The following is a 13,460-nucleotide window of genomic DNA, read 5'->3' on the forward strand; positions in this document are numbered from 1 at the left end:
TTGCACCAATTCCCATCCCTAAGCCATTTTAATGCTTTAATATTTAGATGTGATTATGAATACAACTAACCTCAACACCTACCTATTCATATAAATCCTTTTAGGGAAACTCTCAAGTCACGAAAACCATACTCTATAACTAATTAGTCTAACAATATATTTAAGACCCAAATATTAACCATATTAATAGTAGTTTCTAGTTGGCTAGTGAGTTTGCTTCGTTTAAATGTCTTTCAATGTTAAATAAGTATTTTAGTTGTGCAATAACTAAAAATCACACACTACTTTTCATAATACAATATAGTTATGACATCAAGTAGTTTAAATTCATAGTATGAAACAAAATAGTTGACTGCTCTAAGTTATTACCTTCACCTATGCATTATTCAATAAAGGTGACCCCTTTCCCTATCTCAACAAAAGATAACAAGAACAACACCTACGACATTCTATACACCACAATCATCAATTAAAGGTCAATAACAAAATGGTTGACATACTATGACCAATTGATACTAGAGTTAGCTTTTGTAAGACCTTTTGTAAAGTAGTTGCATATCTTGGACATAATGAGTTGAATTAGATAAGAGTGCCTGCAAATATTTGGTGCATTCAGAAATTGAAATCTATGAGAATCAAATAGAACCCATACAATTGTATATATAAATTTCATAATTTCATTTTTTATAAACATAAATGGTCTGTGACATCAACCATATTCTAAATAAATGTTCCTGGATCAGTTAATTGACACCAAATTATCAAGCTTATGTTAATATAATTGATGTTTAAGATCCAAAAAAATCACAGTGGTCAAAAGAAAGTAGAGTAAGTTACAAAAGCATAAAAAAAGGATGATAAGCTAAAAGCATGTCAAGATTGAAGAGAATAGAAGAAATGAGAAATAAATAACAATTTGCATAGCAATTCAACATGCACATAATTTGTGTAGCAGAACAAAATATTTAAGACAAGTTCTATATATCACCATAAGTCCTTCGTTTGTAAAGAGATTCTCTTGACATATAAATTGTGAAAAAATTTTATATGTACTTTATTTTATTGCATCAATTATTTATTTATTTTATTTGTAATAAAAATAAAAAATTTCTATGCTTAAAAATGTAGATAAAAAGATTCATGGTTTGATCTTGAACAAAATCTATATTGTCTAAATATTTTTTAATTAATTAGTAATAAACTTCCTATAAAATAAAAAAATATACACTTAAATGCTTTTTCCATAAAACTAATTTTTTAGTTAATTAATATTATTTAACAAAATTATTGAGAAAATAAATATACACTTAAATAACTTTTTTACAATAATTATCAGTGAGAATTTCTCACTACTAATAAACTGTAAGAAACATTTAAGATAATAATTTCTCACATGTATAAATTTGAAAGATGTTCTCTTGACGTATTATGTGTGAGAAATACTTGAAAAGAATAACTTGAAAACTTATCTTGTGGATAATGTGTCGAAAGGAAGCTTTTGGGGAATAGCAAGTTCACTTTGAACAAACTACAGGTGTTCTGGGATAAGGTCACCTATTCCGAAATAAGTTATTTGGAAGGAGACAAGTTACTTTAGACTAAAGTTCATTATAACAAACTAACATAACCTATTCCAAACTACCTATTCTTATTCCAGAATAGTAAGTTACATTTCAAACTCAATTTTTTTAAAAATTCCTTAACAGCTAGTTGCTTAATTTAGACTAGAGGGCATTTAATTCAAAATAAACCATCTCTGTGTAAGGCTAAATTCATATCTTTTTCTCTTGCCTATTTCGAAGTAACCCTAAGTCTCTTGGCCTCTTGAAAACTTCTCAAAATCTCTTAGTCCTTCCAAATGCCACTCAAACACTCCATCAACTTAGCCTCTTGATGTAAACCTACCATATAAAACAATCATTTAATCTCTCATTTTGCCTACTCAATCATGTTTGGAACCTTGAAGAGAATGGCTTGCACAAAGAATATTCCTGAACCCTTGGCAGCATGAGGGCTTACACCTCAAGATTTCTTCAAGCCTAAGCATATTACGGTTCAAAAATAATGACAAAGTCGAAGTACTTCAGCTGGTAGTCAACACAATGAAGTATTAAGGAAAGTAAAGCAGTTTGCAAAAGCCTAAAAGAAGGAATCTAGTAAATGTGTTCAAATTCAAGAGACATCATAGATTATTGATGATTCACAAAGCACTCCTAAGGACAGTCTAAGTAAATATCAAATTCCTGTGCCTATTTTTGAGTCTTAAGGTTTTGGGTCCTTTGAAAGAACTCCCGAGAATGTCAATCTTAAGGAGTCTAATGTTAAGAGCAAAAGAAAGAGAAAGAGCAAAGGGAAAAATTGAAGATTTGAGTAGATTGTTCTAAGTACAATTGTGGTAGTCTAAATGATGGTATTGTGCAAGTTCAATTGCCAAAATACAGTTCAAAAATCTAAGATTGAGTTAGTCTATGGATTTTAAGTGTTGAAAGAAAATGAGTTAGATGTGAAGAAATTTGTTGAACCCTATAAAAAGCTTCTTGAGCTCAATTATCCTATATGTGAAGAAGTTATAAGAGCTTTCTATGGCTCTATTTGTCTTTTAATGATGGCAAGATCTTAAAGGTAAAAATATGAGACTATCACTTTGACATCATAAAGGAATACCTCATTGAGTTATTGGAGTTACCTATGGATGGGTCAATGTTGAGATTATTTGACTTCAACTTCACCAAGCCAATAATGCAAAAGAACTTGGTACCTTCTTGGGAGTCAATTAATCCTCCTATAACCAAGCCAGCTACTATGGCTCCAGCTCACAAGATCCTTCATCATCTTATGACTAGAGTAATCTTGGTGAAGTAGACTAAGTTCAATGCCTTAACTCAAGAAGATTTCATCTACCTGATTGTGATGATTACAAGGATGAAGATTAATGTAGCTAATATTATCTTGGAGAAGGTTGCTAGTCTCACTGGATCATAAAAGAGCTAGCAAGTCTTTTCTATTTAGTTCTCACATCTCTAAGATTCTGGGTGATTAGAAAATCAAATATCTATAGGATGGGAAGAAGATTGTTTATGTTGACATCATGAGGCATACGCTAGCAGATAGAGAAGGTTAACGAGAAGCTTCCTCATCTGCTACTCCATCAAATCCACTTCTCTGATGCAATCTTCTACTAGTAAGAAGAGAAGAATTGATCCTAATACCTCTATGCTTGGTTCATCTAGGCCTGTTCAAGAAGAAGAGCCATTGCCTAACATAGATGCTCATATAGTGACATGGCTAGATAGAAGGTTCAAAACTCTATCTAAAGTGTTTACCATGTGTTTGGGAGGCAAAATGAAGGATATATATTTAAGTTGCAAAATCTCAAATATGAAGTTGAGTTGGTTGAGGCTTAAGCCAACAACATAAGAGATTCACTGGGGGAAATTAAGAGAATGCTAAGAGCTAATTACCCTCAAATACCTACTCTTGAACATGTATTTATGCACACAACTAAGACTTCTTCTTAAGGCTCTAAGAAGAGGGATCTTGAAGAATTTGAGGGTCATAGGGATTTTGGTGTTACTATAAAGAAGAAGGGCAACGTACTAAGAAACAAACTAAACAAGAACCTGTTTAAGCTAAGGCACCTAAGGATCAAGAAGGTTCAGTAGATGAAGCCTTCAATGCAATTACTAGTGTGTTAGTTGTAGCAAGTAGAGTCGTGGGTTTCAACGTTTGTGCCTTGTGCCATGGTAAATGTGCACGAGCTGTTGTAAATGTGTCAACTCACAATTAGTCATGATAAGGGAGTTACTAACCAAAGCAAACTTCTGTAGTTCTTCCTAAAATGGCTAATTTTTTCATTTCCATCATTCATTTCTTAATGCTAAGTTTTGCATCCCATGTCTCCATATATTTTTAAATACTTTGATTTTTAAAAAATATTATTTACCCTTTTGAATATCTTGGGATCCCAATATTAAGGTTGATCTTTATTATTAATAATGAACTTTAAAACCATGATTAATCCTTACATTTAAGGTTGTTGGTTGGTAGAGTTATTTAAGGATTAATGACAAGTCATTACTCTAAGTGTGTTTGGGTAACAAACTTTTTACATTTGGAAAGTATTTTTAAGAAATTTCAAATGTAAAAGTTGTTTGGTTTACAAAAAAAATTTCCAAAGTCCTTTGAAAAAATCATTAAAAGTCCGTTCTTTCAAAACTACTTTAACCTAAGTTTGGCAAAAAAAACAAAAAGTTTACATTTGAAGTTGGAGTTTAGGTATTAACAAGGGAGTGACTAATTTTAGGAGTGATTAATTTTATTTTACTATTCTAACTTTAACTTTATGATTATTTACCAAACATGTAATTTTGATATATTGTTAAGCATGTAATTTTTCATAAACCACAATTGCAAGGAGATTGGGTAAATCAGCAATTATGAACAGTAAATGAAATTTTATTAGCTTAAGAAAAATAATTACTACTTCATATTTAATTGACCAAATAAACAAATAAAAGAAAGTAATTTATGAGATTGGGAATAATGAGAAGGTTAATGAAGAGACTTTATTTATTTATTTATTTTTATTATTTATTATTTAACATATTAAATTTTATATTGTTTAAAATTTTAATTATATATGTGTTCCAAACATTTCAAATATGCTGTATGTGTGCAATAAAAATTCTATTTCGTAAAATCAATGTGTTATTTTTTTTAAAATTATACATATCAAATTATTTATTATTATATATTATATCCAAATAATATTTAATTGAATAAATTGACTGTTGAAAAAAAATCTATTCAAATACAAATTTTGTTATAATAATTGATTTTGATCAACTAAATTTTTGATAAACGGATTTTCAGCAAACAGAAACTAAGCGGGCTCTCAATCTTCCTTGTTCGTCCTTCGTCGAACCCAAAAAAACCCTAACCATATATAGAAATAAACAACCAGACAGAACGCCAACCATGGAAAACACAATACCAAAATCTATGAGTTAAAGCTTGGGTCGGCCCTAACAAACAAAACCCCACTTTAAAAACTTGCAAATAACAAAAAAGCTTCAAAATTTGTTTTTCTCAAATCAACCAAACCCACTAATTATCCAAAATTCTGATGCAAAATTACAATTGCAATCCAGAATATGTAAACACTAGCAATTTCGTCAACAATTAGATTGTGTTGTCGTGAGAAAATAGATCTTTTAGAATCTCTTGATTACCCCTCTTTCCGCCGCCGTCGACGAATCCGGCGATTCGGGAATCGATGGATCTCGAGGTGGCTGGCCGTCATGCTTTGCTCTTCGATGATGACGCCATGTCAGCGTTCGTGAACTCGAGCGAAGCTCTTGTTGAGTGGAACTCCCTCTCGATCGATCGCTACGACGTCCGCCACCTGCTCCCTGGCCCTCTTCCGGCCCGCCCCAAGCGCCGTGCTGTTCATCACTCCGATGATGCTTCTTCGTCTCTCGAGGTGGATCTGGATTATGAACGCTATCTGGATCTACCTTCACCTTCCGAGGAGCAAGAGCAAGGTAACGTCCCCCCCCACCCCAAATTTCTTATTTATGTTTAAATTTATCGTGTGAGGTTGTATTTTTTATTCTTAGTTCATGTTTGGATGATGCTATGGAAATATGGTCTATGCTTTTCTGTGGTCTATTTTAGGTTATAGAAAAATTTCATCACGAAGGGAAAAAAGTAAAGTAAAAAATTTAAAAAGAATGAGAGGAGTTTGAAGCAGTCTTCTCAGACTACGTGATAATTGCAACAGATAAATAGCAGATAGAAACTGAATCATGAAGAAAAGCTATCCCATCTGTCGGCATTTTTAATCAAGTCCTTTAAAAAGTCGTGTCCAACAACAGAGATTTATATGCTTATTGATTGATAATGGATTGTGCCCGGATGCTATTTGTAAGTAATTATCGTTGATGAATATTATACTTTGCCTGCCGGAAAAGGAAGGAAAGTGGGGATTGATAGTCTGTTCGAGTCTTGAAAATTGAAGAAAGCAACAATAAGAGAGTCACTGCAGATTGCTTGATTGATGGAGATTTTGTCAGATTAATGTTGGAAAATTTTGTCAGAAAAGAATGTTATGGGTAATATAATACACCCTTCTATACCAATAGGGTGAACAGCGTGGACAGATGACTTATATTTTAAACTGCCATGTTTAAACTTCTTTTACCTTTATGTGAAATTGGAGCTGAATTCTGAGAAGAAATGCTTGACTAATTGACACTGGTAATCTCAGTTAGAATATGCCTTGCCGTTAGTTTCTGGTGATTATTTTCAATATAACTAACTTATGTATTGCATAAAATTCACAGTATTTGTCTCCATCAACCTTCTCAACTTTTAAGTTTTAACAAGCCATCAGCTTTATTTTATACAATGCACGTGCATGTAAAATTGGCAATATGTTGGACCTAATATTTTCTTTTATATCGGTTCTTACTGAAAGCATCAATTCATGAAAATTACAAAGTTCTTGTTTCAACTTTTTTTTCCCTGATGAGTGTTCCTTCTTTCTTCAAGTAATGGCAAAAACAATAATGCTTGGCAATATGAGTGTCCAGGGAGAAAAACTAGAGTTTCTAGAGTTTTATTGATACAAGCTGGATCAGCTAGAGCATTGTTTAAAATGATGAATGGAACTGAACATATTCTGGGACTACAAATTTGTAAACCATATCAGCATATGCTTTTTGATGGATTACAAGTAGTTAGCCGATATCAGTTGAAAAAATTGGCGCAGAAGGTTAAGTGATTGACCAAGTCAGTTTTACTATTTTTATGCTTTGGACAGATTAATATATCTGGTTTAGATCGCTAGGTGTTAACTAAGTCAGACTTACTATGTATTTTGCCGCTTTGGACAGATTATCTTTGGTTTAGATAACAAAGTGTAGCTACGTGGTGGTAAATGATGCATTGCTGCTTTTTCAGGCCAGATAAACTTTTTAGTGAATTTCAGAACAGTGAAGATACTTTTTTGGGTCTAAAATTTCGTTGAGTTTTTTTTTTTGGTTGAGTGTTATTTCTTCCTTTCCCACAACATTGTCCAGACATGCAGGATGCAATGTAATTTGCTACAGTTCCTCTGTCAGAATACAAGTAAGAATGTTTTCACCTGTTTTGGTCATTTTACCATTAGATTCTTTTGTTGCAGTGCCATAACTGTTTGTGTTGGATGATATTGTTGCCTCCAAGTATTGCCAGCAATACTAATTATGGATATCATCTTGTGTGTCGATGTTCAGATAATGATTCTGAGCCAGTGATCTCGGGTGGCTTTCATGCTGTTGGATTTTCATATGGAAATCCTGAGAAGGCCATTGAGACAAAGAACAATGATACTGACTCTGGTTTTCATCCGCACTTCCCAGTGCCTGAGGGCTTGCTTTCAAGCGTGGTGAGTAACTTTAGTCTAATTAATTTCTTTCCTTATAATTTATTTTTCAGATTGATATATTTGACCTTTCATTATTTAACCAATGTGGCTAGGTGAAAACTGTCTAGAGTGCATATGTTATTCTAAGGCTTACCGTGTCTAAGTTTCAGATGCTTGGAGCTGAAATGGAGTTCTTGTGATTCAAGGTAGCCCATTCACAGGCACCTTGTTTCCTTTTGGTGTCATGAAAAGGGGTCGTGCAGGTGATATTAGGATGATAGGAATTCGTTCATTCTTAACTTGAGAGCAAATGGGATGAAAACTATCTTCATAAAGTTCTGTTTCTTGATCTTTATGGTTATCGAAGTATGTGTGAGGTTATGTTGTGTTTGTTTAGTACGATTTTATCTATCTAAATTCTAATACTTCTGCCTGGCGAGATCCTTTTTTAAATTGTTGTCGAGCTAACAGTGGACTTTTAAACTTATTGAAAAAAACCTTTGCTTGCTTGTTTTTCCAGCCTCCAAATGAGAAGGTGCATCAGATTATTGCAAGAACTGCTATGTTTGTCAGCAAACATGGAGGCCAGTCAGAAATTATTCTAAGAGTGAAACAAGGGGATAATCCAACATTTGGGTTTTTGATGCCTGATCATCATCTTCATGCATACTTCAGATTTCTTGTTGATCATCAAGAACTTCTGAAACCTGGCGTTGATGATGGCAACTCATCTGGAGACAAGAATGATAATCAGGAGCTTGATCAAACAGGTGGTGCATTGTCTTTGCTAGGATCTGTGTATGGATCTGGAGATGATGATGATGGAGCCACTGATAAAATCCCTGAATTGAAAAGAAATGAACGTGAGGAAGCCATCAGTGATGTAAAAACCTCTTCTTCTCAAGGAACAGAACAGGCGGAATATTCACTGAATGTAATCAAGAAGGATGGAAGTACAACCAAGAATTCCATATCTACTTCAAAAGAGAAAGTTCCTGTCATAAAGAGAAATCATTCTATCAATACTGTGAAGGCTGCAACTACAACCAAGGCAAAAAAGGTTGATGCCTTGGGATCACTGTCCATTGCAGCAGACAAGTCATTGACTTCTATGTCTAGTACAACTAAGATTGAAAAACCAATTGTGGAACCTCCGTCTGCCTTGAAGAGAGTTATTGAGAAGATAGTAGAGTTCATCTTAAAGAATGGCAAGGAGTTTGAATCTGTTCTTGCTGAACAGGACCGTGCTCATGGACGGTTCCCATTTCTTCTGCCATCAAATCAATACCATCCTTACTATGTAAAAGTCCTTCAAAATGCTCAAGAGGTATGCTTCTCAGAATTATTTAACTCATTTCTGCTAACTTCCATATATGTTTATGTGGTCCATGCAATGCCTTAGAAATCAGATGGTCTTCTTTACCTTGTATACCTACGGATACTGGCTAATCACTTTCTATTTTTTGGGTAATTGAGTGACTCTTGCCCTATCCCACCTCAATGACTAATACTATGATCAATAGACATTATCAGCAATGATATAGCGTATCTTAATTCTTAAGCTTATTAGGGAGTGTGTTTGTCAACTATGTATTTGTAAGTGTGACGTGCATGCTTGTATCTAATTGATATTATTTAATTTTTGCATACATGATATCTTGCCTTATAATGGGGAACTTGGTGATTATAAAAATGGCTGTTGCAACTTTGCTAATATTTGTAATATTAAGTTTATTTTTATTAATTTGTGAAATATTGAAATTAATTTTATATTAACATGAAAGTAATCATGTTTATTTTGTGCAATGTGCTTAGCACATCGCAAAATTGAGTCTCCCTTACTGTTTTTAGAATTGGCTGTAGCTACCAGAGTTTAGCTACAACTTAATTTTGTGTTTCTTACAGTCTAAGTCAATGGGCAAGGGTTTCCTCCTTGAGAAACATGATCCAGTAGGTCGCACAGGGGACAAGAGATCTGCTTCACTCAAAGAAGGTGACAATGTTTCAGTTGGATCAGTGGGTTCTGATTTACCCCATGACATTGACCGGAAAGAGAAGTTCAAAATGGTTATCGGCAAATCAAAGAAGGATGGACAAGAACCAACTTCCAAAGACCCTCAGCCTCAGATGGGAGTGAGTATGGACGCCGCAGCCGCTGCAGCTATTCTTCAGGCTGCTACTAGGGGTATTAAATATCCGTCTTTTGAAATTCTTACCAAGACCTCAAGTGGTAATGATGGTGGTCATCTGTCTGGCCTTGGAAGTCTGCTTTCATCCCAACCAGAGAGTTCCGTTCAGAAGTCAAAGCAGAATGCGGAGGCTAGCGTTTCTGTCCCTGTTGCCAAGGTTATTGCAGAGACTGCTGCTATTGCTGCGGCTGGTGAGGCTGACTCCTCTGAAGCATCTATGTCGAAAGAGCAGAAGCTTAAGGCGGAGAGGTTGAAACGAGCAAAAATGTTTGCGGCGATGATAAAAGGTGGAGCTGCACCACTGAAAAGCGAACCGGCACGAGGTGTATCAGCTGAGCCACCTGGATCTGGGATATCTGGTTCAGGTACTGAGATTGGGAATCTTGTTGGCAAAGAAAGGGAAGGAAGTTCTGTTCCACAGGAGGTTGATTATTCTGACAAAAGTCCCAAGTCTGAGGAGAAACTTTTTCATGACAGCATTGAACGGAGATCCAAACGCAAGTACCGCTCAAGATCCAGTAGACATGAAGAAGAGGAAGAGAGAGAAGATAAAAAGGATCACAAACGATCCAGAAAAAAACACCGGTCCCATCGTTCATCACACAGCAGCCGGGACCAGAACAGGCACAAGCACAAGAGAAGACACTCATCCTCTAAGGACAAAGATGCCAAGAGGACTAAGCATGATAGCTCCTCTGATGATGATGAGTCTCATCACTCAAAAGATTATCATAAATGTGATAGTTCCTCTGATGAAAAGCATCATTCCTCTGGGCGATGGCATAGAGAAAGTAACTTATCTGACGATGAACATCAACGTTCTCGGCGGCAGCATAGGGGTTATAGTTCCTCTGATGGTGAGCATCGGCACCGACACAGAGCTGGAAAGCATAGGAGTAGATCTCAAGCTGAGAGAGAGAGAGACTTAGAAGAGGGGGAGATAAATATGAAACCTGACCAGTCAAGAGCTAACAGGGAAGCTTCTGTTGAATTATCCAAATCATATCGCCATTCAAGGGAGCCATCGCAACCATCTGAAACAACTGATGTTTCTGATGAGCTTAGAGCCAAAATCAGAGCCATGTTGATGGCCACCATGTAAATGCTATAGGTTGACAATTGCGTTATTAATGTCAATTTCACTGTTCCAATTGGCTCAAGACTATTTCCATCTTTTTTTTTTTTTTTTGTGGGTTTCATCTAATTTCTAGTGTGGTTCTTAGGGGAACGGATTCTGTGCAGTAAAAGTGGTGCTGGGAAGTAAGGCAATCCTCAAAATTTATTTAATGGTAGGAGAGAAAGGAATTTATAAAAAGATTTCTCATTCACAAAATACACAATCAAGTTTGATAATTTTTTTTATAATTTATAAAAAAAATCTGGACATTACAGGATTAATTGAAATCGTCCAATTAAATAATTTTTTAAATTGTATAAATTAATTTTTAATGTACTTTTGGCTGTCCATATTTAATATAAATTTTTTTTATAAATTTTTGTTTTTATACATCATGATAGATGTGATTTGATTGAATACTTTGCATGTAAAAACTTTCTCTTGGTACTCCTCTCTTCCCAACTGTAGTTTAAAAAAAACCTTCCAGCCACTGCACCATTTTTACTGCACAAAATCTGTTCCTGGTTCTTAGAGGCATCTCAACTAGCTGTTTCATGTTAACAAGATGACAGAAAATGGTAAACATGAAAAATAAGGTTTTATCACAGGTTAGAAAAACGTCATGATAAACCGTGTAAAGTACAACAATCAAATCATGTTAAAATTTAAGAGAATCAATATATCCCCCAATACTCTTCCATGCAAGCTGACAATTTCATCAGTCCCAGACTCATTTCCCTGTTCTATGCTACAATGTTGGCTTCACATTTTCTCATGGCTTGGTCTCGGCTTTCACAGACTCATATCCATGAATTCATCTCTCTTTATTTGTGCACTTTCAAACTTTTTCACCCTTTGTTAGCTTTTCCAATACCACATGACACTCCCTTTTCCCTTTGTACTCACAACTTTTTTCCTCTCCATCTTCATCTGCGCATGTTCTTTATGACCTACATTGTTTCTCTTTCCAATCCCATCAGTTTCTCTTCATATACACAATTCCTCAAATTTTTGGTTTCCATTGATTTTGGGAGATGATGGATCTTCGTTTCTTTATCACTCCCAGGATCCCATGGCTAGAAACATGGAGCACATTCAAAAACGGAAGGCAACAAAGGACTGAGATTGAATGTCATGAAGAACAGGGCCAAAAATCAGAGAACCAATAGATTGCATCTAACTCGGTTATGCACTTCCCAGGCAAAGCTTAAAAGGATGCTTTTGTCACATTTTTAGAGACATTGAGTTTTCGAAACACAACGAGATCATGGTGGTTGAACAGAACCGATGATATATCCCCTTCTTTATATTTATATAGATAGCCAAAATTAGAAACCAGATTTTTCAATATTGAAATCATTTGTCATTATAATCTTTTTATTTTTTTTGGCCAACTTTGTCATTATAATCATACAATAGTAAAACTGAGACAAGTTCTTCTTACTCCATTCATTAATTTTTTTTTTAATTACTATTTGCATTGCTTACTGTTTGTTGTACTTTATTTTGATATTGAAAAATTTTACCAAAATGTAGAGGAGGACCAGAAAAAAAGGGAAGGGTGAAGAAAGAAAGAGCAAGATGATGTCATTAAAAAAAAGAGAGACGGAGAGCAAGATGAAGTTTAACAGAATGAACAAGAAAACAGAAGAAGACAAGGGGTCATACTCTTGTGTGTGAGACAAAAATAATTAAAAAAATATAACTTTTAATTATTACACTTTACTCATATTTTAATATTAGTCCTTACAATTTTTTTTAGTGTTTTAAATTTCTACACTTTTATTTTTTATTATTTTAAGTCTTTCTATACATAAAGTATAAGAATTTAAAATACTAAAAAAATATAAAAATTAAAAGTAAAATTAGGGTAAAATGCAGGATCCAAAGCCATGTTTTACCAAAATAATTTTTGTTTGATCTCTTTCCTCTTCAATCTTCATTGCCATCCTTCATCTCTGGTAACAATAGCTTGAGGAAAAAGCAAAAGCTGAAATTAGGGGAGAGAGAAAAAGGAAGCCTGGGGATATGAGTGAAGCTGCGCACGTGTTTCAATTTTCTGAATTTAAATTAATAAATTAATTGTTAATTAATGCTTTTGGAAAATCTGTATTCTTATTCCAAATGCTTTGGGAAAATCTGTTCTTTTGTCCCAAATGCTTTTGGAAAATCTGTACCTTTGTCCCGCATGCTTTTGGAAAATTTGGTTTTTTATCATCCAAAATGCTTTTCTGTTTTGGAATTTCGTGTTTGATGAGAGAGGATTGACAAATCTCTTTTTTTTTTTTTTTTACTACCAAACATGAACAAATCTCAAACATCTACAACTGAAAATGTTTATACTCTGATATGGTGAATATTTTTTAAAAAAAATTTTAGAATGATTTAATATATCAATTATTTAATATTTTTAAATTATGTATAGGGATATATTTGTTTTGTGTATTTGTTTTTATTTTGGTTCAATTTATTTAACACTTTTTGTTTATATATATAATTTTTTTATTTTTCATTTATTTATTTGTGTCTATTGTTTGGAAATGGAAGAAGATTTATAAAAAAAGAAAAAATTCATTCTTCTGAGAGGTAAGTTTAAACATTGTTTTCAAAGGATATGAGGAAGAATATAAGATAAAATGTTGAAGTGTGTCATACAGTACATTATAAGTCTCTCATAATCAATATTTTAAGGACCGAATCAAATATTAAACTAAAAAGGTCAGCAATTTATTATTCACATGATCAA

The 13,460-nt window shown here is 33.9% G+C and overlaps 1 protein-coding gene across 5 annotated transcripts; it reads left to right on the plus strand.

Annotated features, from left to right (window-relative positions):
- Positions 1–4,905: 4,905 nt before the first annotated feature.
- LOC129302245 (uncharacterized) lies at positions 4,906–10,757 on the plus strand. Of its 5 annotated transcripts, none has more exons than XM_054940975.1 (4): positions 4,906–5,543; positions 7,278–7,429; positions 7,929–8,735; positions 9,314–10,757. In XM_054940975.1, exons 1-4 carry the CDS (start codon positions 5,276–5,278, stop codon positions 10,697–10,699), a joined length of 2,613 nt encoding a protein of 870 aa, XP_054796950.1. In that variant the 5' UTR covers positions 4,906–5,275; the 3' UTR covers positions 10,700–10,757. The 5 variants fall into 5 exon arrangements, with proteins under 5 accessions (XP_054796950.1, XP_054796951.1, XP_054796953.1 ...); XM_054940976.1 differs by lacking the exon at positions 4,906–5,543 and adding an exon at positions 5,581–7,131; XM_054940978.1 differs by lacking the exon at positions 4,906–5,543 and having other exon boundaries at positions 7,286–7,774.
- Positions 10,758–13,460: the final 2,703 nt, after the last annotated feature.

The sequence above is a fragment of the Prosopis cineraria genome, unplaced genomic scaffold (genome assembly GCF_029017545.1).
Source record: "Prosopis cineraria cultivar Desert tree isolate PC_DT_omini unplaced genomic scaffold, ASM2901754v1 PC2, whole genome shotgun sequence".
NCBI classification, from domain to species: Eukaryota; Viridiplantae; Streptophyta; class Magnoliopsida; order Fabales; family Fabaceae; genus Prosopis; species Prosopis cineraria.